At 42.0% G+C, this 27,764-nt stretch overlaps 3 protein-coding genes across 6 annotated transcripts; all 3 read right to left on the bottom strand.

The window, feature by feature from the left end:
• Positions 1–83: 83 nt before the first annotated feature.
• On the bottom strand, positions 84–8,393 carry LOC123997899 (squalene monooxygenase-like). Its single transcript, XM_046302590.1, has 11 exons — positions 6,925–8,393; positions 6,488–6,743; positions 5,956–6,133; positions 5,633–5,729; positions 5,310–5,423; positions 4,636–4,807; positions 4,037–4,132; positions 3,646–3,788; positions 3,085–3,181; positions 2,559–2,646; positions 84–1,682 (listed from the first exon to the last, which is right to left on the bottom strand). The coding sequence occupies exons 1-11, from the start codon at positions 7,198–7,200 to the stop codon at positions 1,490–1,492; spliced, it is 1,710 nt and encodes a 569-aa protein (XP_046158546.1). The 5' UTR covers positions 7,201–8,393; the 3' UTR covers positions 84–1,489.
• Positions 8,394–9,044: 651 nt separating this feature from the next.
• Positions 9,045–14,306, bottom strand: LOC123997900 (xylose isomerase-like). Its single transcript, XM_046302591.1, has 14 exons — positions 14,012–14,306; positions 12,696–12,772; positions 12,463–12,535; positions 12,152–12,267; positions 12,008–12,033; positions 11,701–11,838; positions 11,360–11,469; positions 11,157–11,252; positions 10,959–11,042; positions 10,628–10,754; positions 10,212–10,317; positions 9,911–10,093; positions 9,605–9,679; positions 9,045–9,478 (listed from the first exon to the last, which is right to left on the bottom strand). The coding sequence occupies exons 1-14, from the start codon at positions 14,220–14,222 to the stop codon at positions 9,395–9,397; spliced, it is 1,506 nt and encodes a 501-aa protein (XP_046158547.1). The 5' UTR covers positions 14,223–14,306; the 3' UTR covers positions 9,045–9,394.
• A 238-nt stretch (positions 14,307–14,544) lies between these two features.
• rnf144b (ring finger protein 144B) lies at positions 14,545–26,877 on the bottom strand. Of its 4 annotated transcripts, none has more exons than XM_046302592.1 (8): positions 26,560–26,877; positions 22,989–23,241; positions 21,971–22,075; positions 20,992–21,052; positions 17,394–17,607; positions 16,250–16,379; positions 15,770–15,859; positions 14,545–15,576 (listed from the first exon to the last, which is right to left on the bottom strand). In XM_046302592.1, the coding sequence occupies exons 2-8, from the start codon at positions 23,151–23,153 to the stop codon at positions 15,394–15,396; spliced, it is 948 nt and encodes a 315-aa protein (XP_046158548.1). In that variant the 5' UTR covers positions 23,154–23,241; positions 26,560–26,877; the 3' UTR covers positions 14,545–15,393. The 4 variants fall into 4 exon arrangements, with proteins under 4 accessions (XP_046158548.1, XP_046158550.1, XP_046158549.1 ...); XM_046302594.1 differs by lacking the exon at positions 26,560–26,877 and adding an exon at positions 22,683–22,776 and having other exon boundaries at positions 22,989–23,128; XM_046302593.1 differs by lacking the exon at positions 26,560–26,877 and having other exon boundaries at positions 22,989–23,934.
• Between the last annotated feature and the right edge of the window lie 887 nt (positions 26,878–27,764).

Below are 27,764 nucleotides of genomic sequence, written 5' to 3' on the forward strand. Positions count from 1 at the left end.
CACCTTAGTAACATTAATCTAGCTTAATTTTTTATTTTTTTAAAGTGGGTCGATTGTAAAGATAAAACATGTCTCCAAAGGAAGATATTTAACTCTAATGGATCATTTATTAAACAAGAAATTAAGCCAAATACAATTCAGAGTAAATATTCTCACCAACACAGTGCAAAATTCTGTCATGATTCCTCCCTAAATGCTGAAGAGCTGGATGGGACAGTGGACCATTGGTCAGGGACTTGTTTTGTGGCTGGGCTACATTCAACTATCTCATTGTGCTCTTTGTGTTGCAACCCTCCCCTCCAGGCTTACAGGAGGGTGAATGTGTGTCACTTGTGATTTCTAGACACTCCAATCCTCAGACAGGCATTAAGTCACGCTTTTATTCCAGCAGGTGTTCACAGCTGAAGAATGACTTTTTAAACAAGTACCAGAGATGTGTTGGGGTGGATCCCTTGTCACAATGTGTAAAACCTCATTTAAGGCAGGAAAACTGTAACTTGGCAAAAGTTAAGGACAGGTGATCTGACTTGAACCAATCAAACAGTTTAATACAATCATTTGATTGTACATGTACAGTTAAAATAATGCACAAGGAACATGCTTTTTCAGAACAAAATAAGGATACCGTTTGGAATAAGGGTAGACAAACAGCCAACTGTTTTTTGAGCCATTGGCATGGAGAGAAGATGGAACACAAAGCAGGAAGGACATGTTTTGTCCTCATGTTCAGTTAGCAGCAAAGTGGTTAAACAGACACCTGTAGTCAGTCCTGCTGGTTATTTGCAATTAAGAGTTGCTAACGCAAACCTCTTACACATTGTCTGTTACACTACGTAAATGCATGGTTGTGATGTAAATTCTGAATATACAAGGCATTACTAAATAATTGTCACCGTCAATTTAGACCTCGTCCTCAGAAGACGTCTTATCATTGGGCAGAGCTTTAGGCAGAGATAAAGACATATGATCAAGGTCAAAGGCTTCAGCACTGAATAATGGTCACTTTAGAGACCTGTACAAGATCCCTGTTGACAGTGATGATAGGATGGTGTAATATTAAAGAGGCTATACAGAACTTTTGTCTCTAGGGGTGTGCTTGAGACAAAAGGGATCCCTGGCGTAAATGGACAGAAACATTGTCCAGAAATGACATCATTGGACAGAAAGTGGCATGCCTCCCCACACCCACTTGACAGATAACTACACTTGCTTAGTGTATCTTTAGGTCACTGTTTGTATGTCATGTCACCATAAGGCTGGTGGTGTGTGTGTGTGTTCTCCACCAGGGGTCAGTGATGGCACTGCTCAGTAAATGTATTCACTAGAAACTAAATGGAAGAAAACAGGCAGAAACAGTGTAGGAGACAACCTGAACATCTTCGTATTCCATTGCAAAATGTTTTGCTACGTTTGTGAACTACTGAATACGACCCTGTTGTCTAAGGCTGGTGTGCGTTCCACTGGGTTAGGGCTCAGATTAGATCACTGCTCAGTACACCAGGTACTTGAACTCAGAGTAGATGAGGGGAAACATGACAGTACAGGCGCGGTACAGGATAGCTCCACTCGTGAATAAGGCTCGGGGTTTGGTGAACCACGACTCAGACTTGAAGTTGTAGTAGATGGCGTACAAGGCCACGGCAAAGAAGTGTCCAATCAGAGTCATCGGATGGGGCGTCAACCTGGGAATAGAATGGATTGAGATCTAATTAAGACCATAGACAATTGATTGATTGAATTTGATCATTAATAGTAGTAGGCGGCCCAAGCCGGAGACAACATTACATACATAACATATTATTGAGGATAAAAACACAATAAGGGCTGAAGGATTATTTCCAATGTGGTGCTCTAATGTCAATACAGGTGCACATACAGTATATGTTTACATACACTGAGTGTACAAAACATTAGGAACACCTGCTCTTTCCATGACATAGACTGACTGGGTGAATCCATGTGAAAGCTATGATCCCCTCATTCATGTCACTTGTTAAATCTACTTCAACCAGTGTAGATGAAGGGGAGGAGACAGGTTAAAGAAGGGTTTTTTAAGCCTTGAGACAATTTAGATATGGATTGTGTATGTGTGCCATTCAGAAGGTGAATGGGCAAGACAAAAGATTTAAGTGCCTTTGAACGTGTATGGTAGTAGGTGTGAGGCGCACCAGTTTGAGTGTGTCAAGAACTGCAACGCTGCTGGTTTTTTCACACTCATCAGTTTCCCATGTGTAACAATAATTGTCCACCACCCAAAGGACATCTAGTCAACTTGACACAACTGTGGGAAGCATTGGAGTCAACATGGGCCAGCATCCCTGTGCAACGCTTTCAACACCTTGTAAAGTCCATACCCCCAACTAATTTAATCTGTTCTGAGGGCAAAGGGGGGTGCAACTCAATATTAGGAAGGTGTTCCTATTGTTTTGTACACGCTATGAATATTTTACACACATATTTGTGGCTATTTTTGGAATGGGGAATATTGCATTGACATACACAGTCAAGGATCAACTGCAACAGTTTTGAAGTGTGTCAAACACATTAGTGAGACTCACACTGAAAGAAGACCAATGGGACCGTTGACACACTCCCCACCCAGCTTGAAGTAAAGGAAGCATGCCTTTCTCAGCTGGTGCAGAGACTCTGAAAGACACAAACACCATACAGCTCATATGAATATGCATGTCAGCCATGAAGGAGATTATGCTAAATGGTACAGTATATCTCAGTGTAGTACCCTGCTGGTAAAATCCACAGCTTAACACTAAAAATTATTTCAGCAGAAATAATTTATTCTGAATATCTCCTAAATGTGCCTCTCTATTTGCTATAATCGCCCTAGCTAAGTGTTTAGTGTCAGTAATATAAGGTATACGACATGTACTGAGAATAAGTACTGTACTGTTAGAAAACAAATGATTGAAGTAGTGACATTGGCAACAATTTAATTAAATCCTACAGGTATAGTGCATTATAATGTCGTTATAATGCACCAAAAGACTTGGCATAACCATGTATGACCTTATTCTATCCATCATGTGTTGGCAGGGGATAGTAAAAAGGACAGAGAAGGAGACTCACTGTCTGTTGCAGCAAACAACTCGTACAGGGCTTGAGCCAACACATTCACCACAAAGGAATGTGATGACTTGCGTTCCCAGTGGAATTTTTTCTTTGCCTATTATGGGAAGAAAAAAATGTTTTTTTACATGTTTTATATTTCAGCCTTATGCAGTAAAACCTAACATTGCTCTGTTTCTATTCCAACACTGCAGATTACAGAAACAATATGCCCTGTGGCACACATTTAAAAACTCCCTAACGTTCTGTGGTAGCAGGTGATTGCAATGCAATATGGACCCACATTCCACAAAACAACAATACACATTCCAACCAAGGCCATTCAGACAGTGATAATGTGTGTGGCGGAGTCTGGTCTGGTGGAAGCTGACTCAGGATCAGATATCCCCCTGGTCGGCCATTCTGTCTGAACCCCTCTACTGTCTATCCCTTCTCTGTAGTACCCACTGTCCAATCATTAACATAATACTGACTGTAAGTCACTCTGGATAAGATGACCAAAATGTCATGGAAATGTAATAATCATAAGAAAGGGGGATGAGATTAGGGATGTGAGTTTACCTGGAGCATGGCTGTGTTGTCGTACAGGTCAGGGATGTTCTTCATCAGGCTCCTCCAGATCAGGACATCGTTGAGGGCCACACTCATCCCTCCTCCGGTCAGAGGGTGTCTCATGTTGTAGGCGTCACCCAGCAGGAGCACACCTGGAACAGGACAAAGGCCCATGTTAGCCCCAGTCTACATCTCACTAACATTACACATTTACACTGCTAGAGGGACCATCTTTTTCAGCAAAATATCTGATCTGATCAGGCTTTTAAGCTACTTAGCTAAAGATAAAATAGTTTATCGACCATGCATTGAACTCTCCAAGGTTGCGTTCCAAATGGGACCCTATTCCATTTGCCCTTTAGGACACAGCCCAACACTGTGGTCAGTACTTGTGTCCTACCTGGCTTGTTGACTGGGGACGGAGGCAGGAAGCTTGCTGGCATAGACCTCAGCCGGTCGTTCTGCAGAGCCACCATGAACGGCTCCTTTAGGTGTTCTAGAGAAGAGACAACAGAGTCAGGTCTGAGGTCACACATTCATCACCATAAAGATGGGTGGATAAAGAACTGAAATCAACCCATAATGCCGTCATTTACTCTTTGTGTGTTGAAGCTCTCAAGCACATATTCATGTGGGTGCTTTACACTGGTGGTGGATATGGTTAGCTTGCCCTTAAGTCTCACGAGGCCTGAGGCCATCCTTCCATCCCTCCATACAGCAGGGTAGCCTAGTGGTTAGAGCGTTGGACTAGTAACTGAAAGGTTGTAAAAACGAATCCCTGAGCTGACAAGGTCAAATCTGTCGTTCTGCCCCTGAACAGGGCAGTTAACCCACTGTTCCTAGGCCGTCATTGTAAATAAGAATTTGTTCTTAACTGACTTACCTAGTTAAATAAAGGTAAAAAATATATAAATAAATAAAATATAATGTAAGGGACATTGAACACATGGGAAAGCTATGCTGTTTAAATCTCTATACTGTATACCCTAAATTCGTTACCTGGTAGTTGTGGGTGTATTTTCTCAGCCATGTACTCGGTGAGGTTCCTGGGCATCTCTCCCCTGATGTCCACCAGCACCCTGGTGTCTGAGGAGGAGATCTGGTAGATGAGGACAGGGCTGGGGTTAGCCAGGACCAGCTCAGCATGGTGGGGCTTGAACTGGGGAGAGTTCTGACAAGGAGAGGACAGAAAGGAAATACATTAGTCTGACTGCATTTTATTAATTGTTTGTTTGGTTGGTTGGTAAAAAGTGTCTGCTAAATGACACGTTAGTTGTTTGGTCGGTCGATTCATTGATTCGCTCGTTCATTCATTCATTCATTCATTCATTCATTCATTCATTCATACATTCATTCATTCATTCATTCATTCATTCATTCATACATTCATTCATTCATTCATTCATTCATTTCATTCATACATTCATACATTCATTCATTCATTCATTCATTCATTCATTCATTCATTCATACATTCATTCATTCATACATTCATTCATTCATTCATTCATTCATTCATACATTCATTCATTCATTCATTCATTCATTCATTCATACATTCATTCATTCATTCATTCATTCATACATTCATTCATTCATTCATACATTCATTCATTCATTCATTCATTCATTCATTCATTCATTCATTCATTCAATATAATACTTGAACAAACCTTCATGATACATCCAACAAAGTGAGAGGAGGTCTGGGCCTTCCCAGCTACCAGGCTCTTCCTGAACTTTGAGAAACAGCCGTCAGCTACTACAGTTACTGCTGCATGGACCTCCTATGGGACAGGTTAACACAATTACATCTGTTAAAAACACATCTGTTACACTGCTTGTCTTATCAATGGATCCTGGTGAATTGCTAATCAATAGGTGTAAATAAATACTGTCAAGTGTAATTGTAAGTATCAGCATGGGGCTATTTTACACAGCAAAGGTTATCTGGAGAATAATAGAGTATAAGCTGCATCGCAAGCTTAGAGGTGACCTTTGTGTCTCCTGTCTCCTTGTCCCTGTACTGCACTCCTGTCACACAGCCATCCTCTTCTTCCAGGCTGGACACGGTGCCCTCTATGAGCGTAACACTAGGGGAGAGCAAAGTACCAGTTATTAAGAAACAGTAGTTATAGTGACAGTATTAATAGGGACAGGTTCTTCTGATCACATGACCTGACAAGGAAAAGGATAATCAGCCTATAAGAACTAAACCCTAGACTTGGCACTGGTCATGTGGTCAGGAAAAATCGTGTGGCCTTAGTGATAGTAATGACATGTCCAACAGGTATAGTGAAGGTTCTCTCCCAGCCTTACTTTGGCTCAGCGAGGGCGGCTCTGCGCAGGCCCATGATAAAGCGTCCGTGGTGAAAGGCCCTGCCACACTGGATACTGCTGTCTGCCTGGGGATATGGGATCTCCACCTCTGTGCTGCTCTCGATGTCATGAATCACATAGCCGTTCACCACATGGGCATCCAGCCCCTCCACTGAATCTGAGAGGAGAGCCCAGGGTTAGGCAAGGGTGATGAAACACTTTATTATTCCTTCAACTCAGGTCTTTAGTGGCAAAAAGGAATGTCTTTACATTAAATAGTGACTTGGGTGTCTTTGCTACAGTTTGTTTGCTCCCACTTTAAACAAACAACTTTTAAAGCCTTTATAGGGCCTTTATTAAGTTGTCATAAGCCCTATATAGGTCCTGCCTTGCTCGTTGAACACAGCCCCCATTTAATGAAAGGGCTTATTTATTGCGAGTCAGCCCATTGGTTGTTTCCCCACGCTATCACCTTTTTACACGTAGACCCCACACTAAAAGATCTGTAGTCCATGCTCCAGAGACCACTCACCCTCCATTCCCAGTTCTCGCAGGGCCCTGTATCCACCAGGCTGCAGCAGCTCTCCCACTATCCTGTCAGGCTCCTTCAGGTCCCTCTCTATCACAGTGACCCTCCGGCCGTCCCGGGCCAGCACTACAGCCATGGCCGACCCCAGGACTCCCGCCCCTACTATGATCACATCCGGCTCCTGAGATGCAGGAGAGTCCCCTGTTGCTGGGGGGCTCTCCATGGCTGAGGAACACACTCTTTTCCTCCTGCCACCTCCCTGTTTAGATAGAAAGCTAGGTTTTTTTTTTTTACCATAGAAGGTTAAAAAAATAAAGAATAGTCTTTGGACTATAATTTGACACTATTTTATTGTGTATAGTGTATAATGAAGTAGGCCAATATTCTAGTTTATTTCTTGTTTTTGGTCTTCAGCAGATTATACAGTTATTATTACTCACCTTCGTTGACGCGCTCTCTCCACTCCTGTGCCTGACAGCTGAGGGTTTCGGTATAAATGTATTGATGACCGGTAGGGATAATAAAAGTTCCAGCGGTAATTGTAGAATTTGGGGTACCTTGCATGTATGTCCGTGGTACCTGACATAGGATAGCAGCATCCCCACTGCCAAGAACACTACAGCCGCCAGGATTAACTCTTTGTGAGCATACTCCAAAACTGCGTCGCATTTCTTATAAATGTAGGTGAAACTTGCAATTCCAAGAAAAGTCCACATCTTTATTCTATTATTAAACTAGGCTACTTGAAATGAATAGGCTAACTCATTCAATAAATGACCACTGCTCAGAATGTTTCCTAACCTATAACCTGAAACTAAATTGCAAAAAAAAAAAGTAGCTGAGATCATGGAATCGAATAAAGTACGCAATAAAATATTATCACAGTTCAACAGTTGTTTCAAAAATAGCAAATATCCCATCTACTGGCGTAGACAATTGAGCATCCTATTTCAGTTGCTTTAGCAGATCGTAGGCCTAGTAATATTTCAAATATATCCGTTAATCAAAAAGAAAAGTATTCAAAACCATTACAATTATTCCACCAGACATTTCAGATGGTTTCAGAGGATGCTAAATATTATATGATAATGAGATAGGTAGGAACTTCGGGTTCGCAGGATTGGTGTCCCGCCCTCTCTGTATCTGAACCGTCCAATCAGGAACAGCACATCGGTGAGCAGAGCTCACGCTATCTGGCCATTGGCCAATCCTCGGCTGCTGGTTGGAGCGCTGGCTGAGAGAGGATAGTATGATATGATGTCACTGGAAAGGTGTCTATGGACAGGTTTCTGTGTTTGCAAACATTGCCTCGCGATGGCGATACGCGAAAGTTAGTGACAGATCAAGGGGAAGTTCTTATAGAACATGGGGAAAAAGCCTATATTTACATGTTGCTTATGAGTGCATTTCATACTACTTTTGGATTATAATTGGATTTTAAACCTTGTATGAATGTCCTGCTTAATAATAATGCTTGTGTCTTCGCAAATCACCTGCATTATACTTTTAAAAAACACTTCACCTTCAACCAGTAAAATGGATTTTGCTATAGCCAATATCAATGAGCGTTAGCATTCTAGCTAACAACTGCTGCATCCAAAATAGACATTTTGCAACTATCACAACCAAATAATCTTAGCGATTGTTCAAGCAAGAATCAAAACATAATTGTAAGCTTATGGGAGCCCCAAAAAGTTTTTTTAAAGAAGTAATACAAACGTAAATGTAGGCTATGTTGAATGCGCGCAGATGGCGATGGCGTTCTTACTGTCAGTGTGTCGTATACTGGAAAGGTGTCTATCGGTCTACAATTGTACACTGGAGGAAGTTACCAAACCGGTTCAAAGTCAGTACTCTTTGACAGACATAGGAAATAACTCTTATGGATTGTGTTACATGCCGGTATTTTGCCTTGGGGTGATTATGTAGGATTGTGAGGATATCAATACAAACATGTATTGTTATTTCTGAGGGCATCCGGGTGTATCGTCGGACAGGGCCACAGTGTCTCCAGGCTAAGCCTCCGGTTTTTATGCTGCTGTCTCACCTGCTGCCTCTAACTCTGAATGATCGGCTATAAAAAGCCAACTGACATTTACTCCTGAGGAGCTGTCCTGTTGCACCCTCGACAATCACTGTGATTATTATTACCTGACCCTGCTGGTCATCTATGAAAGTTTGAACATCTTGGCCATGTTCGGTTATAATCTCCACCCAGGACAGCCAGAACAGGACTGGCCACCCCTCAGAGCCTGGTTCCTCTGGGTTACTTCCTAGGTTCTGGCCTTTCTAGGGAGTTTACCCTAGCCACTGTGCTTCTACATCTGCATTGCTTGCTGTTTGGGGTTTTTGTCTGGGTTTCTGTACAGCACTTGGCATTGGGCTTTATATCTTTGATTGATTTATGTTGGGCAGCCTTATTAAATATTGTATGTTTTTTTGAAAGTCTTTTTGCCAAGACATCAACCTTTTTAATGTTACTCTAACATTAGAAGCTAAAAAGCAACACTATATATATTTATTTTAATAACTATAATAGTAATGCAAAGCACTGACACAATAGGGTTTGCTTCTTTTTATTCAACTCCAGTATGAAAAACTGATCAATTAGTTAATTCCTTAATTCAATATTTGAAATGCCATGTAATTTATACTAAATTAAATTCATATTTCTGGTCTTTACCATTGATGGCCTCATAATCTAATCATATGTGAACATTACAGGAGTGTGCATTAAAATAGTCCACATTCACAAGACTCCTCCGCTGATTAATTCTTTATACTATAACTGTAATAATAGTTAGTCACGTGAAACTATATCACAAGCATACTATTATGAAAGGTCTGGATGGACAAAATACCACTCAGGACAAGGGATCTCATGGTCAAACAAGACTTCACCACATGTCTTCAAAGGTAGTGGTTAAAGACCGTTTCATATTTCTCCTGTTTGCCTGATGTGACCTTGGGCTCCCCATTTTGCTTGACAAAGTCCTGAGAATAAACAACAAACTGCCATTAACATTATACTGATTTGGTAGCATTGAATCAACAATGTTGTTACAAACACATGAGTGCTGTAGAGATGGTACTATGTTGTTATTCCACTAGTGACCTCACCTCCAGCTCCTCCAATGAGGTGCTGCCATCCTCTACTTTCTGACCAATCCCATGGCTGAAGCTCATGTAGCGCTCCTGTCAGAAGACAGCGATGTTGTGTGGGAAAGCTTATATAGCTTGATCATAGCTAGCTAATACATAAGCATTCTTCAGCACATATACTACATTTTGTCTCCTTGCAATGCCAACATACCTGGTAAAATAAGGTTAAGCGCATGAACGAATTAATATATTAATTTAGATATTGTCTTAGTACCTTGACCATCCCAGTGATTAAGTGAATGAATGAAAATGGTGCCTCATTACTTTGACCATGCTGGTGATAACTCCTTCCTCTATGATCCTGACTGCGTTCCTCAGGCCGCGTGCGAAGGCGTCCATGGCTCCGATGTGGGCTATGAACAGGTCCTCCAAGTCCGTGGACTCCCTACGCACCTTAGCATCGAAGTTCAGACCCCCCGGCTGCAGACCACCCTGCTCTATCACAGTCTGGGGAGGATAAAACAATACATTGTCTTACGTTCTACCTGCTGACGTTATGATAGGTATCATCATGAAATAACTGTTTATTAGTAATTGTGTGTGTGTCCATTATCTCCTATGTCACCTTCATTATCATGGTGGTGTTCCTGATGTCCATGGGGAACTGGTCTGTGTCCCAGCCCAGGTCAGGAGAACCCGTGTTGGAGTCCACAGAGCCCAGCATGCCAAACCTACACACCAGAACAACAGGCTTATTAGGTTAACTGGACTGGAACATCCAGATTACCAGTAATGACATCAACTACCCTGTCCAAAAAATACCTCTAGCCCCTACCCCTATGCACTTTTGAAAGGTGTAAGAAATATGGTGAAAATTATACCTCCCCTATCATTACATCTACCCTATCAGAGGGCAAGGTGGAGCATTAACATATTGATTCGACCTATCCAATCTCTTCAGACCTACACAAGTACATCAAGGTAGAGAGCAGGTGATAGGGGGTCGGTTTGGGAAACGTGATAGTCAACATGGCGACTTACACAGAGGCCATGACGACGTCGTGTTCATAGGAATGCCCAGCCAGAGTGGTGTGGTTGGGTTCGATGTTCAGTTTGAAATGGCTGTCCAGGTCATAATGCTTCAGGAAGCCTATGACACTCATTGCATCTATAAAAAGGTGAAACATCAACATCTTCAAAGTCGATGTAACATGGAAATTAAAGGCATCAGAGATTTTCTAGCATCTCATTTTTAGATGTGGTTAGTAATGCAGATAAACTGACTCTTGAGGGCCTCCATAGTTCAACAGTAGCCACATTGTAAGGATGTGTACATTATGTTAATGTTGTGTTATACACCTAAAAGCCTTACCATAGTCGTATTGATGTTTGCATGGCTCTTTAGGCTTGGGTTCAATGAGGAACTGGCACTTCAAACCTATCTTCTCCTTGTACTCTGATATACAAAAACACAATCAGATTATCATCTGAAAATGGTAGGTGACAGTTAAAAGTTGGTACAGTATTATGGTAACAATGTATTACACACACAGCAATGCTAGCTACTTACTGACAGTCATTTTGAAAAAGTTTGCCATATGTTTCAGTTCAGCGCCAACATCAGTGTTGTGTATCGAATAAAAACCCTCCCTGCCGCCCCAGAAGACTGCACAAGGAGACAAAAATACATGCACCAGGTTAGGTGGTGGAAAAGACAGAGTCAGTGAAATCATGGTGGTAAATGATGAGATATTATTTCTTCTCTCATCTCACCAAAGTTCTCTGCTCCCAGCTTCTTGGCTACATCCAGTCCTTTCTTCACCTGGGCCCCAGCATAGGCCAAAACATGGCAGTCAGGGTTGGTTGCTGCTCCATTCATGTACCTATGGTATTAGCAATAAATACAACATTAATTAAAATAAATGTAGGCTCCAAGTCGAATGGCAAAGAGATGGCTTCATTGTGAAAGATGGACAATTAGACATAAATATTGTGAAAAACAATGCATATAGCCAATAATATACCATATATCCTCTATTATACAGCCTACAACAGATTATCATCTCTTCTACTTTGAAGTGTAAAAATGACTAAGGTTGATGAGGAAAGCAGACCTTGAGTGAGCAAACAGATTACAGGTGACCCACAGCACCTTGACCCCAGTCCTATTCTGCAGCTGCAGGGCCAGGTCTGTCATCTCATCCAGGTTGCTGTTGGACTCCTCCAGAGTGCTTCCCTCAGGGGACATGTCCCTATACAGCAGGATGGATAGGAGGGTAACAGAGACCAGTTAGTATACAGTTAGACCAAGCATCTTGGACGGTGCAACTTCTTCAAGGCATAAATGGCCACTCTATCCATGTCTCTACCGACTACCAAGAAGATGATTGATTTGATACTATAGGAACAATGTGACAATACCTGTCATGAAAGGTGTAGTACTTCACCTGAAAATAACATACACATGAATCTATATGGGTTACATGTTTTTATTTTTTATTAAAGCTGTACATTCTTCAAGACAAAATGTTAAAAGGTACAGTATTTGGGTGGAAGTTCACTCACACCAAGTTTGGTGAAGAACTCAAAGGCTGCATGGAGTCTCTTCTTGGCACATTCCATGGGGGTAGCACCCTCATTCCAGGGTCTGTGTTGTGTCTGGAACCCAAAAGGGTCGGCACCTGGTGGTGGGTCGAATGGAGGAAAACAAAATACATCACATGAAGTTATCGTGACAGACCCATGATGAGAGATCGGGGTTGTTTTTTTAAATGAAAGAGACAGTGCTTTATTGAATTAAATGTACAAATGTTTCTGTAGTCTATGTACAGTATAAATGAGAGTGACCTGAAGCAATCAATGTGAACATTCATTACCAGTCCCACAGAAGGAGTGCCAGTAACAGACTGAGAATCTCAGCCAGTCCTCCATACGTCTGCCCAGCAGCACCTGCACAGGTAAACAGTTACATGAAGCCTGCTGGGAAAACCTCAGTTGGGATCATTCAGGTGTGTAAAGGAGGTAGAGTCTCACTGTGCAACAGGAAGACAACAGACACTTCCATGACACCTGACACACACAGCTCTTCTTTCATATTTGCCACACCTACTTCTTCTGCATTGTAGTGTTGGAAACACAAGACGTTTCGAGCTCCAGCGTTGGGTATATAAGGAATCTTCGGAATACCTGTGTGATACATTCATCTCGGTTAACCCTGAACTAAAATCTCTACCGGCACCTCAAATGTTCTACTGCTTGATCTCCCGTTCCTCTTATAGAATATTGGCTCAAAAGTATTGTGTCGCTGCTGCACCTAAATATAAACACTACCGGCACCCAAAATAAGTACCTGTGTTGTGCCGAAAATCTCCCCCCTGCCAGAATTCTCTCCCCCGTTCGAGTGAACGTGCACACACTCAATTCTTCATTGCTGCGACTTGTTTGCTCGTTGAGATTTCTGCTCTTCGCTCCATTGTTTAGCATACATTTCACTGCTCTTAATAGCAGAAAGCATGTTTTATTTGTGTCCTTCAAGGCAGCTGTCAATGATTAAGTTAGACTGCGTTTCATTTGATATTTTTTTATGGCGGTTTGCGTTTCATTTGATATGTTTTATGTCGGTTTGATCACGGGGGAGGCACTAGTAATGTCTGCAGTTGTCGGTTTGGCTATTTGTTTCAAATGTATTAGTCTATAAATAAATCTCTTTGCCGAAATTCGTCATCTCTCCCATGTCTTATTCGACTAGTGGTTGTTCTGAAATGTGGATTTCGGCAGGCAAGAAAATGGCCTTGCCGAAACCCTCCCCCCTTCAAATGTCCTTCATTTTGTGGCTAGAGTCAAATACTTTCTGTGGCACACATATCAGAGTCAAATACTTTATATAGAACAAACTTCACGGCAACCGAAATTAATCATTCATGAATGTGTGTTATATTAAACATATAGGGAGTTAAATGTAGGCAAGCAATAAACATTTCAGAACAACTACTAGTCGAATGAGACATGGGAGAGATGACGAATTTTAGCAAAGAGATTTATTTATAGACTAATACACTTGAAACAAATAGCCAAACCGAAAACTGCCTTGAAGCTGCCTTGAAGGACACAAATAAAAAATGCTTTCTGCTACTAAAATCAGTGAAATGTAGCCTAAACTGACAACGGAGTGAAGAGCAGAATCAATAAAAAAATAAAACATTGCCTTGGAAAATCGGGTTTCCCTGCAAATATTGCAGAAACTTCACATTTATAAAGCATCTAACTGCCATGCACGACGAAAAACAATTTCAGTTATTTTTTGGTGAATGCATGAAACTTCCAATCTCAGCTTTTGTTTGCATTGTCAATTGCCACTGACTTAAAGCCTATATAAAACCGAGATTGAGTAAGAAGTGTGCTATAATTGAAACAAAGAATGATTACCAGCAAAGAATTCTGTTTCCATAGCGATGTCAAGTACTTTTAAGAACTTCAGATCATCTCTGAGTTTTCCCCTCGAAGTTCCACTTCGTCTTGAATGAAAATAAGAAACGCAATCTTCACATCTACCACAAGGTGTCTCTGGAAACCAGCAGAACAATAACCGTTTAAGATTTTTGTCAAAATAGTATTTTTTGGTCCCGTTTGACAGCATCAAACCGCCTTTCAAAAGCCACAGACTAGTCAGCTCTATCACCGTCTTCTTTGGTCAACGCTAACTGTCATTCCCAAACTCCGTGGTAGACTTTGGATCTGATAGGCGAATCAATACATTGCAACATTATTGCAGTCATTCACATTGTACGACTTCTTTAGGGCTCCATTTACTATAGTTCTAGTCTTCAGTAGCAAGATTATGAAGACAAACAGGACTATGACTGGGTGAATCTCGAAAGGTCATGTTATAAATCAGGGTAAACAAGATTATATAACAATGTGCAAACAAACATTTAAGACATAATATTATGCAGCCAGGGCATGTTCAATATCTGTTGTTTATTTCAATTACAATTGATCTTTTACAAAATATCTGATGCAGAAACATCAACGAAAAAAAGTAGAAACAAGACAGAACACCATATACACTATTCCATAAATACATATTTACATACATTATAGTAGTATTATATAGAATCCAACAGAAATTTGGTCTGGAATCCCAGGTGGAATCTGTCAGCAGCAGAAAATATTTCAATGTGCACCTTTGAAGCCCTATATCATTGGTTACTTTCAAAATGGCACCCTATTCCCATGATAGTGCACAACTTTTGACCAGGGACAGGTCAAACGTTGTATACTATGTAGGGAATAGGGTGCCATTTGGGATGTACACATTTTTCTCCCAGTACCCAATACAGTGCACAATGCAGTTTCCACAGCACATTATGAAACCATGTTTTGCATTGGTTAAAGATGTTACTTACAGTCATTATGTTACTTATGTTACTTACAGTCATTCTTTTCATTAACAACACATACTTTTGCATAATATAATGGAAGGCAAAACAAATACCACCAAATACCAGGCACTGTAGGATGGAGGCACTTGTGCACCTACTGTAACAAGACTGGTTTGGCATCGTGACGTTTGGCACATGAGGGTGGTAGACAGTGGTCCTGTACTGTATGTGTGTGTGAGATGGTGGGAATCAGGGTACTAGTCAGTTTTCAGTTATGTCAATTCAATACATTATTTAAAATTGAATGAGTTGAACATTACCCCATTCTTTTCAATGAAGATGTTTCCATTCATGAATTAAAATCAGTGCCTGAACTGACTGAATGGAGCCATTCCCAGACCGTGGTGAGAAGAAGGAGCAGTCTCTTTATGACTTGGTGGGACTGAGTTCTGGCTGTATGTCTGTCTGTGTGAGCTCTTTCTTCTTCCTCCTCTTCTTTTTGCCTCGGCAGGGCTTGCACAGGCAGCACAGGACGCAGGGTGAAGCCAGCAGGAGGAGAGGAGAGGCCAACAGCACGATGACACTGACGCCAACCAGGATGCCCACCACCTGCCAAGAGGACAAGGTTTACACACACACACAAACGCACACACAGGGTGTTTAGCAGGAGGCCAATAAATGTGAACGTCACATACAAAATGGCAGGCCAATGACTGTTGATTCAGGCATACAAGAAAACTTGATATAGCAAAACACAGATTTCCTGGTTTACTGGAGTGTAAAATGAGAAGAGTCACCTCACCTGTGTTCTGTTCCACATGACGGAGGCTCGGGAGTGGCCCAGCTTGTTTCTGCATGGCCCCTTATCATAGTGCCTCAGGAATATATCACCCTAAACATATAACATCAGTTATCATAGTACCTCAGAAATATATCACGTTAACATATAACAACAGTTATCATAGTGCCTCAGAAATATATCACCTTAACAGTTATCATAGTACCTCAGAAATATTTCACCTTAACATATAACAACAGTTATCATAGTGCCTCAGAAATATATCACCTTAACAGTTATCATAGTACCTCAGAAATATTTCACCTTAACATATAACAACAGTTATCATAGTACCTCAGAAATATATCACGTTAACATATAACAACAGTTATCATAGTGCCTCAGAAATATATCACCTTAACATAGAGGAATACAGTATCACCATTAACATACAACATGTATGTTCAGACTTATTGAAGCATTTATAACTGTATGTGGACTTACATCCAGGTTCTGCAGACAGTACCAACAGAAGGTGTGTTTGCAGCTCTTACACAGCATCTGGGCACAGCCTTGGTTCCTCTCGATGTACACACCACACATGGGGCACTGCTTGATGGGCAGATCAGAGTCACTGCATGACCGGACCCATGGGACAGGTGGATGAGGGGTGGAGAGGTGGGGGAAATGGGGGGAGAGGTGGTGGGGGAGGTGAGGGAGAGTGGGTTTAGACAGAATTAGAATAAGAAGGTTAATAATATCTATACATTATAGTGTAAATATAATTATATGGTGGGTTAAATCATGAGAGCTGAGGCACAGACTGGCATCTTTATTTAGCACTAATGTTAATTGGCGGCTTAACTTAATTTATTTGGGGAGAAGAAACTATGAGGGAACCAGTTGACTGAATACCATGGTACGAAGGGATTGAATTAACTGCATTGTATTACTAAATGGACAAATAGTGTTAATCCCCCACAACAACATCAAACTGGCATTCTGTCTCTCAGACTTTGGGGCTCAAATCTAAGATTTTAGAACACTTTCTGGTCTTGTCTGATGCTGTTATACTTTAGTACATTACATCCATCGATTCAAGGACATTTCCTCCAGTACATGAGGCACTTCGCGTTACCAAAGAAACGGAAATGGATGGCATAGAGGGGACTCCCCTCTATGGCAGGGATACAATGGCATTCCATTAAGCTTTCCTCCACACCTTCCAATACCACACACACACACACACACACACACACACACACACACACACACACACACACACACACACACACACACACACACACACACACACACACACACACACACACACACACACACACACACACACACACACACACACACACACACACACACACACACACACACACACATTGAAGGGTGGAAGGGGTGGAATACTGTATAGAGAGAGGGACACTGGCAGAATATCTGAAGATCACACTGAGCACACTCTCTGTGGCACACTAGAAAGGGCACTGGGTGTAGCTAGCTTGTCCAAAAGGCCAAGACACTCTTACCAAATTGTTCATTTGACTTATTTCCAAAATGACAAGCAACAGTACTGCCAACTACTACTTCAATCAGCAATATTTTTACCACCAAGGTGCCCTGACTGTGACTGACTGACCTGCTCTCTGAGTCAGGCGATGATGATGTCATAGGCTGGTGATCGGGGCAGGCGTGCCCGTCCTGCCAGGGCCCTCTACAGCCAGAGCAGAAGACGGTGTGGCAGGCTGGACAGGGCACGGATGTAGGCTGGCCCTCTGAGCTGGGCCCAACGCTGCAGACAGCCTGGCACTCCAGCACCGGGCACCATGCTCTACTAGGGTCCAGCTGCACCCCTGAAACATAACAATCCAATAATGTACATAAACACATGTATGTCCATGTATGTACAGTGGGGCAAAAAAGTATTTAGTCAGCCACCAATTGTGCAAGTTCTCCCACTTAAAAAGATGAGAGAGGCCTGTAATTTTTATCATAGGTACACTTCAACTATGACAGACAAAATTAGAAAAAAAATCCAGAAAATCACACTGTAGGATTTTTAATGAATTTATTTGCAAATTATGGTGGAAAATAAGTATTTGGTCACCTACAAACAAGCAAGATTCTGGCTCTCATAGACCTGTAACTTCTTCTTTAAGAGGCTCCTCTGTCCTCCACTCGTTACCTGTATTAATGGCACCAGTTTGAACTTGTTATCAGTATAAAAGACACCTGTCCACAACCTCAAACAGTCACACTCCAAACTCCACTATGGCCAAGACCAAAGAGCTGTCAAAGGACACCAGAAACAAAATTGTAGACCTGCACCAGGCTGGGAAGACTGAATCTGCAATAGGTAAGCAGCTTGGTTTGAAGAAATCAACTGTGGGAGCAATTATTAGGAAATGGAAGACATACAAGACCACTGATAATCTCCCTCGATCTGGGGCTCCACGCAAGATCTCACCCCGGGGGGTCAAAATGATCACAAGAACGGTGATAAAAAATCCCAGAACCACACGGGGGGACCTAGTGAATGACCTGCAGAGAGCTGGGACCAAAGTAACAAAGCCTACCATCAGTAACACACTACGCCGCCAGGGACTCAAATCCTGCAGTGCCAAACGTGTCCCCCTGCTTAAGCCAGTACATGTCCAGTCCCGTCTGAAATTTGCTAGAGAGCATTTGGATGATCCAGAAGAAGATTGGGAGAATGTCATATGGTCAGATGAAACCAAAATATAACTTTTTGGTAAAAACTCAACTCGTCGTGTTTGGAGGACAAAGAATGCTGAGTTGCATCCAAAGAACACCATACCTACAGTGAAGCATGGGGGTGGAAACATCATGCATTGGGGCTGTTTTTCTGCAAAGGGACCAGGACGAATGATCCGTGTAAAGGAAAGAATGAATGAATGGCCATGTATCGTGAGATTTTGAGTGAAAACCTCCTTCCATCAGCAAGAGCATTGAAGATGAAACGTGGCTGGGTCTTTCAGCATGACAATGATCCCAAACACACTGCCATGGCAACAAAGGAGTGGCTTCGTAAGAAGCATTTCAAGGTCCTGGAGTGGCCTAGCCAGTCTCCAGATCTCAACCCCATTGAAACTCCGTGTTGCCCAGCAACAGCCCCAAAACATCACTGCTCTAGAGGAGATCTGCATGGAGGAATGGGCCAAAATACCAGCAACAGTGTGTGAAAACCTTGGGAAGACTTACAGAAAACGTTTGACCTCTGTCATTGCCAACAAAGGTTATATTACAAAGTATTGAGATAAACTTTTGTTAATGACCAAATACTTATTTTCCATCATATTTTGCAAATAAATTCATTAAAAATCCTACAATGTGATTTTCTGGATTTTTTTTCTCATTTTGTCTGTCATAGTTGAAGTGTACCTATGATGAAAATTACAGGCCTCTCTCATATTTTTAAATGGGAGGACTAAATACTTTTTTGCCCCACTGTACATACACAGGTAACTGCCAAAATAAAGGAAACACTAGTAAATGAGGGATATAAAGTATATTGAAAGCAGGTGCTTCCACACAAGTGTGCTTCCTGAATTAATTAAGCACTTAACATTCCATCATGCCCAGTTCACCATTATTTTGGCTACCATGGCTCAAAGAGATCTCAGTGACTTTGAAAGAGGGGTCTCAAATGAGCATTGGGGGTTTGTTTGTATGTGTCTGTGTGTGTGTGTTGTGTGTGTCTCAGTTACCAGATCTCAACCCAATTGAACACTTATGAGATTTTGGATAGGCGCAGTTACCTGTATGTATGTCTATAGAATGATACCCAAAGCAAGGTATTAGATATAGAGGGTAGAGGATCCTACATACGGGTGCCTTCAGAAGACATCACTGAATACCACTCTTCATATTTTCAAGCATGGTGGTGGCTGCATCATATTATGGGTATGCTTGTCATCGGCAAGGACTAGGGAGTTTTTTAGGATAAAATTTAACAGAATAGAGCTAAGCACATGAACATTTTAGAGGAAAACCTGGTTCAGTCTGCTTTCCAACAGACACTGGAAGACAAATTAATCTTTCAGCAGGACAATAACCAAAAACAGGCCAAATATACAAATATACACAACATTTGATGTTCCTGAATGGCCTATTTACAGTTTTGACTTAAATCGGCATGACAATCTATGGCACGACTTGGAAATGTCTGTCTAGCAATGATCAACAACCAACTTGACAGAGCTTGAATAATTATTAAAAGAATAATGTGCAAATATTGTACAATCCAGGTGTGTAAAGCTCTTAGAGACTTACCCAGAAAGTCTCACAGCTGTAATTGCTGCCAAAGGTTACTCTAACATGTATTGACTCAGGGGTTAAATACTTATGTAATCAGGATATATTAGTCTCTTTTATTACATTTTTTTTTTACAAATGTTACAATACTTCCACTTTGACATTACAGAGTATTTTGTGTAAATCGTTGAAAAGAAAAGACAATTAAATCCATTTGAATCCCACCTTGTAAAAAGTCAAGGGGTGTGAATACTTTCTGAAGGCACTGTAGGCCTGCTTATCCTAGATGTGCCAGGGCAGGGATTTCAGTGGGGTTTATAACTGCTTTCGTAACAAAGGCACATGTTGTCCTTATCAGGGGAGCACCATAACAACATATTTTTTCGCACTTTGTTAGAATTTTCCTAGATCCAATTTTTTAAGGTTTTTGATTTATGACTGAACGGTGACTAATATTGGTTTCAGTATGTTGTTGTTTCAAGGCAAACCAACCAAATGTCAAAACCAGCTGGGACTTTTTCTACACTGTTTTCTTCTCTTCACGCTCTCAGAAATGACCTTTGTCTCTAAACCAAAGCCAACAACAACCAACCATATTTCTTAACCAACAAAAACAGCAGACAGACAGAACAACAACAACTTCATAAAATATAGTAATTATTCAACTGCTATTTATAATCGCCTTATGCTAATCTGGTATCTTGACGAACCGTCTAGTAGCTACTAAAGTTACAAGAACCTTTCAGCTGGACTGGGACGGGGTGGGAGGGAGTCAAGATAAGGACTAGAGGGAGTCTCTCTCGGTACTATAACCCCACAATATGCCAGGCATGTCGATAATAGAGGCAGGCTCAGCTCAGCTCACTGCCACCAGATGGCCCAGACCTGAAATAGCCTGGTTGCCGTGACAGCCGTCACCAGTCACCTCACCAGCATGCTAAAGCTAATGAACGGTACCGTACCTCGTTCAAACTCCAGCCGCTGGTACAGCTCAACCTGATCTGCAGGGGCAAAACAGGCTATCTGCAAAACAACACAAAAAAATAACAGAATGGATCACGTCTGTGATTATGTCATAAAATCCACCTTATGTATATACTGTATATTGTACTTGATACCATCTCATCCATCTTGCCTATGCCGTTCTGTACCATCACTCATTCATATATCTTTATGTACATATTCTTCATCCCTTTACACTTGTGTGCATAAGGTAGTTGTGGAATTGTTAGGTTAGATTACTCGTTGGTTATTACTGCATTGTCGGAACTAGAAGCACAGGCATTTCGCTACACTTGCATTAACATCTGCTAACCATGTGTATTTGACAAATAACATTTGATTTGATTTGAAATCAAAGGAGGACCAGCCTGGTCCCAGATAAGTTTATGCTGTATTGCCAACTTCTATGGTCATTGTCACAAACAGATCTGAGAACAGGCTTTAATGTAATGCATTCCACATAAATGAAATGTATTGCATTCTATAGAAATGCGGAATTTAACCAGGGATAATCATTTCAAGAGAAGAGCGGTTGATTACCAAACTCTCTGACCTGATCGCAACACTACATTGGCTTGTGCTGTAGAGTATTTACCATTTACACCTGACAATGACATTTGCAAGTTCAAGGTGTGGTGGCATGATGTAAGATGTAGAAAGGTTTGGCAAATTAATCTTACCCAACGGTACCCAACCCTACTAGTGGTAACAGGCAAATACATATGAGTGTAATAGCAAAGTAGCAGTGTAATAGTCAAATGGTCTAAACATTGATGTGTACCAGTGGTTCTATGAATGTGTCCAAAATGGCACCCTATTCCCTATATAATTCCCTATGTGCCCTGGTCAAAAGTAGTGCACTATAAAGGGAATAGGGTGTCATTTGAGTCGCAGACACAGTAGAACAGCACAGTAGAACATCCAGTATAAGCCTAGTACCTCTGAGTGGAGTAGGACTCCTGTCCTCTGACAAGCCATGTCTGGACATGTGACTGGGCTGCCCCCACCCTCCCGGATGGCCAGCTGAACATACTGCTGCAGACACTGAGGGGACAGACAACCAATGACGTAAACACAGATGTGAATAATATGTATGTCTATGGACAGAACCAGAGAGCAGGGCCATGTTCAGCAATGCACAATGTTGTGAAACGTTCAGAAACATGCCTCTCTGTAGCCATGTATAGTAAGGAACCACGTCAGCTCTCCACAACGTTCACCAACTAAAAGTGGCCCTGGATTGACGTTGACAGTATCTGAGATATACAGTAACTAGCACTTGAACTAGACTCTTCTCTAACAAATAATTTGATGCTAAAGACAATGCAGTCCTGCAGTCCTGCGAGTCTGTTCATGCAAAAACCTGCCGTTTTGTTTGTCAGAAGAGTCACATCAAGCCTCACCCAGCTACTGTAGCAACAGCAGAATGCAGAAGGCATGGGGTTTATTGTAAATCAGTGCATAGTACTGGTAAGTGGTAACCAGTGTTGTGTTGACAGTATCTCTCTATGGCTGTGTTCCAAATGGCACCGTATTCCCTATATAGTGCACTACTTTCCAGGCGCATAGGGATGCACCCTATGTTTGACCTTGGCCTAGCAACTCAGACTGCTGCTACGAGCGACGCCAGCAGCCAGGTAGAGATTAGCACCTGCCAACCAACCCCACGCCAGGATATCTCACTCTCCGTGTCAAGGCACATCACCTCCACCTCAGTGCGGATGGATAGTCAGCTACAGTACTGCCTGCCAGAGATAAAAGTGAAAGAGAAACTAAATGCTTTCAGGAAAGCGGTGATTAAATATATAATTTTGATTCGGCAGATAGATATGTCCTGTTGTTTGAAGGCTGAGTCTTGTTGAATGAAAACAGAGGGAGAATAGAAAATACAGGCATTTCCCTGCTCAGTAACATATATGAGAAGAGAAGTTATGGCAGGTTTGTGTTGTCTACCTACCAGGGTGCAGAAGACACAGTCACAGGTGTGCAGCGTGCTGGTTGCTGCTGAGGGGTGCTCACTAAGGCACAGCTTGCAGTAGACCACCACATCAGGCTGGGTGGAGGAGGCCACTACAGCCCCGGCCTGGCCCAGAGGCTGGGCTGAACTGCTGTTGTTGGCCATGGGGGGAGCAGAGCGGTCAGTCAGCACTGCCTGGAAGCTTCTCTTAGCCCTTCTGCTGGAGGAAGTGTGGAGGGCTGTGCTCCATGATCTGGAGGATGGTGGAGAACAGAAGACAAGCAGTCAGCCGATAACCTCGCCAGTCCCCACATCATCTATTTGTGTTTAAAACAGCTGATAGCCTCGCCAGTCCCCACATCATCTAGTTGTGTTTAAAACAGCTGATAGCCTCTCCAGTCCCCACATCATCTAGTTGTGTTTAAAACAGCTGATAGCCTCGCCAGTCCCCACATCATCTAGTTGTGTTTAAAACAGCTGATAGCCTCGCCAGTCCCCACATCATCTATTTGTGTTTAAAACAGCTGATAGCCTCGCCAGTCCCCACATCATCTAGTTGTGTTTAAAACAGCTGATAGCCTCGCCAGTCCCCACATCATCTAGTTGTGTTTAAAACAGCTGATAGCCTCGCCAGTCCCCACATCATCTAGTTGTGTTTAAAACAGCTGATATCCTCGCCAGTCCCCACATCATCTATTTGTGTTTAAAACAGCTGAGAGGATTATAGACTAGTTCCAGGTTGCTTCCCAAATAGTGCACTACTTTTAACCAGAGCCCTATTTTGGATGTGGCCCCAGACATATAATTATCACTTCCTGTTAATGAACAGAGTGTCAGGATTTGGCCAGGGTTGTTCCGGTTTTTGGTCACTAGATGCCCCCATTGTGCCTTTTGACCTTTTGTTTTCCCTTGATCCCCATTATTATTTGCACCTGTGCCTCGTTTCCCCTGATTGTATTTAAAACCTTTGTTTTACTCAGTTCTTTGCTCTGTGTTTGTATGTTAGCACCCAGCCCTAGTACTCTGTGAACTCTTGTTGATCCCGGTGGACTCTCTTGTGGAATTCTGTTTTTTGTTCTTGTTTGTTTTTTGAGTATCTTTTGAGGCTTTTTGTGCTATACCTTCCACCTTGTGGATTTACCTTTTTGTCTTGGAGGATTACCGTTCTTGTGGAATTCCTTTTGAGGTTGTGGAGTTGCATGTTTTCCTGAAGAACTTCACTTTTTACTTCATTAAATACACCGTCTCAAGTACTGCTGTGTCTGCCTCATCTTCTGGGTTCTGCTGACTATTCGTGGCTCAGTTGGTTTAGTGACTGTTTCTCACTCCGGAGACCTGGGTTCGTAACCGGGTCCTGACACAGAGGAGCCATTACTCACCCCTCCTTCCAGCAGTATTAGTGTGTGTAGCCGTTGGTAACATGGCTGTTTTATATTGGTATCTACGGTGCAACACTTCTACAGCGCAACACAAAATCATGGGTAATATCTTTGCGTCTTTGCAATAGACGAACAAGAGAAGAGGTGTTATCCCTTTTACCAATAAAATGTGTCTTTCAGGTTTCGCCAGAAGGAAAATATTAATTTCAGAATTCTTTGAAGAGCAGGAAACTCGTGGTGCTGTTGCCGATTGACCCATTTCACATGTTCTGGACTAATCCAAGCTAGAGAAGAGGACAAACTAAGAGGTCTAACTGTAGCTCAGGTCATCTGGTGTTAGGCCCTGTGAAAGAGTACAAACCCAGAGCCAATTTCTCTGCCCTCAAATCCAATGAGTAAAAATAAAGAATGAAGTATTCAAATAGATTTAGCATGACAGAATGAGTGGCTAACAAGCTGTTGATTATGCATTTATCTATCTACAGTTTCTCATTCTCCACACAAAATGCAGTCGCTGTTTAAATTGGCAGGCAAATTTATACCAGCTAAATCAATAGAGCCAACATCACTGTCCTAAATTTACTGTGCTCTTCTATCTAACATTGATTTATGGCACATGTGCAAAACACTGATACTTGCACTTGAATGTGCACATTTTATTTCTGCACAGTCATTCTTTCTCTCTGTCCCATAGGAGTGAAGCCCTTCTGCATTGTGGTGGAGAATGGAGAGCAGGGTGAAGACATCCGACAATGCTACTTACTTCTGTCTGACTGTCTGTTCGTCAGAGTCAGTCAGTCAGCCTATCAGTTTGTAAGACTGCCCGCCTGCCTGTCTGTCTGTCAGTCTGTCGGTCCTGCACAAGCATAACAGGAAGGTAGCAGTAACAAACAAACCTGTTATTACCGGTAATAAAAACTCTTATTTTGCATTACGACACAATGGCGCTTTATCAGTCTCCTCTATCTCTCCGCCTGGAAAGTTCCTCACCCTTTTGTTATCTTGATGAAATATTGCAACTTGCAAAATGACACAAATGGAGGAAAGGATCACCAATGTCACTGGAGTGTTTGGATCCAGCCATTGACACAGCAATCAGGAGTATGGGGGTCAGCTGGAGTGAACCGCTAGCTTGTAGCATACAACAACAACAAACATGTTTATACCGTCATCATGATGTAGACAAGCTTTTATTAACTAACCATAAGGCCTTTGCTTTGACTAATAACAGATTTCACATTACAGTGAGTTCTGTTTCTAACCATACTGTAGGCATTCTCCATGGATCAAAGTCTAGGTTGAATGCCTGCCAGGGATCAAAGCCTCATTGTCCAGCACACAAGCAGAAACGGAAAACCAGCTCAGCTCGGTGAATAGTTGCCATACATACAGAGTGACTGGCTGTGTTCTGTTGGAAGGAGGCAGCTGGGCCTGGCCCTATGCTACCGGACTTACAATCCTCTCTGTGTGTGTGTGTGTGTGTGTGTGTGTGTGTGTGTGTGTGTGTGTGTGTGTGTGTGTGTGTGTGTGTGTGTGTGTGTGTGTGTGTGTGTGTGTGTGTGTGTGTGTGTGTGTGTGTGCGTGCGTGCGTGCGTGCGTGCGTGCGTGCGTGCGTGCGTGCGTGCGTGTGTGTGTGTGTGTGTGTGCGAGAGCAAACGAGAGAGAGTGAGAGAAAGAAAGACATTCATCTTGCTGCAGTTAATGCGGGTCTAAATGTCAAATTGTTTCTACTCCAATTTCTATGAAAATGCTGTTTTAATGAATCAATGAATCAAATAAACAAACCAACCATAATTTGTTTATTACTGTGTTATTACCAAAATACTGTATTTATGTTGTAGTACATGTTAAACTACAGTAGATGGGAGTGACGACCTCTTTATATGAGGGTATGCCCCTAATAAAGTATATTCTTCATCCAGAATTCATAGAGGAATAATCTGAAATATACTCATTGTTCGCATGAAGTAGACAGCAGAAGAATACACGATGAGCTCGACTGGCACAATTTCACCTTCCAATGTTGTAGCTATACTGACATAGGTCCACATTGAAATTCTGCAACATACGCACGTTAAACCATTCCTTACACAGAAAATGACATTTAAATGTCACACAATAAATACATGCCACAATAAATAAGGAAACACTAGGGGGAAAAGAACGAGAGGGTGGAAGAGGGAGAGACCTACCTCCTCGGTCAGGTCGCCTACTTCGTGTAGCCTACGAGCTACTTCTGTCCAGATTAAAAGCCGCAGTGCTTTTACTAGGACACATGCACATCTGTTGATACACAGTCACCTACAAAACACCTCCTCTCGGTCGCCACGATATTCACACAAGCACCACCCATTTACCTCTTTCTTCCAACTGCACTAGCTAGACACACCTCCCTGCCTGGCCTACAGTCACCAACGCAATCAGTGTTGGTATGCACAGTCCGTCCCGTGTTTCCAGATGGACGGGGGTGTGTGTATAGTATTGTTTCGCCAACGATGTTCTTGCTGCCCTGCCTGCTGCTTACTTGACCAGGAAGCGGTAGGCTATTGGTGGAATGTCCTCTAGCCTGCCCCTGGCGGCTTGCATAGAAAAAAAGCAAAGGCAAAAACCTAAAAGCATCATCTCTCACTTCAGGAGTTCGTCCTTTTTGACTACATAATGAATCTTATTGTTACAAATCCACAGAAGCTTCTTTTGTGATATATCCTGGTTGGGTAGAATATCGCAGTAAATGTGTTTTTACTTTCGATATTCGGAAGGTGCTAGGACGATGAGAGTGATATATATATATTGAATTGGATGACCGCAGAGAGCAATGTACACACTATGTTTTTACCGATAGTCAAACTCTTCTCTTCAGAGAGCCGAGAAAAATGCAATATACTGTTACCTGGTGCTCTGATGGTTTAGGGACCATCGTAAAAGTGCAATACCGGTGTTTAAAAAATATATGTTTTTGCATTCCAATTTAGGAGGGTTAGCCCTATATGATGATTACACACACTGCATAGGGCCTCCAGTCACTAAAGGGCCAAGCATTTTTTATTAGTTACCTCTAACTACTAAGGGTACTATATTTGACCCATTTACAAGGATACTTTTCAAAAGCCTCCGTTCTATGTGAAATGGAAATGTAAAACCAGATAATGTGAAGTAACTGACCCCACTCATCCATGCTACATTCATTAGAATTCCAGTTCAGTACTTCCCTGATTTTATAGGCATATTTCTTGTGATAGGTCTAACTTTCAATACCTTCCTATCCATATGAGCTACAGATCTACAGACAATGGTAGTGGATTCCTTCACCTCTCTTATACATTTTTAATTCCTCCCCTTCGATTCTCTAGAAACATTTTTCTTATTACAGCGTTAATTTAATAGCTTCCTATCTACG

This window comes from Oncorhynchus gorbuscha, linkage group LG15 (genome assembly GCF_021184085.1).
Source record: "Oncorhynchus gorbuscha isolate QuinsamMale2020 ecotype Even-year linkage group LG15, OgorEven_v1.0, whole genome shotgun sequence".
Lineage (NCBI taxonomy): Eukaryota > Metazoa > Chordata > Actinopteri > Salmoniformes > Salmonidae > Oncorhynchus > Oncorhynchus gorbuscha.

Bases quoted from the DNA above. Each gene is read 5' to 3' on its own strand.
- LOC123997899 (XM_046302590.1), bottom strand. From the start codon at position 7,200: ATGTGGACTTTTCTTGGAATTGCAAGTTTCACCTACATTTATAAGAAA. The intron at 6,744-6,924 runs GTGAGTAATAAT...CTATCTAAACAG, and splicing joins GAGAGAGCGCGTCAACGAAG to GGAGGTGGCAGGAGGAAAAG. The intron at 1,683-2,558 runs GTGAGTCTCACT...TTCTATTCCCAG, and splicing joins CCCATTGGTCTTCTTTCAGT to GTTGACGCCCCATCCGATGA.
- LOC123997900 (XM_046302591.1), bottom strand. From the start codon at position 14,222: ATGCTGTCAAACGGGACCAAAAAATACTATTTTGACAAAAATCTTAAA. The intron at 12,268-12,462 runs GTAATGAATGTT...ACCCACCACCAG, and splicing joins GCACTCCTTCTGTGGGACTG to GTGCCGACCCTTTTGGGTTC. The intron at 10,318-10,627 runs GTAAGTCGCCAT...TCTGGTGTGTAG, and splicing joins GACGTCGTCATGGCCTCTGT to GTTTGGCATGCTGGGCTCTG.
- rnf144b (XM_046302592.1), bottom strand. From the start codon at position 23,153: ATGGCCAACAACAGCAGTTCAGCCCAGCCTCTGGGCCAGGCCGGGGCT. The intron at 15,860-16,249 runs GTAAGTCCACAT...TTATATGTTTAG, and splicing joins ACTGTCTGCAGAACCTGGAT to GGTGATATATTCCTGAGGCA. The intron at 15,577-15,769 runs GTGAGGTGACTC...TCCTCTTGGCAG, and splicing joins TCATGTGGAACAGAACACAG to GTGGTGGGCATCCTGGTTGG.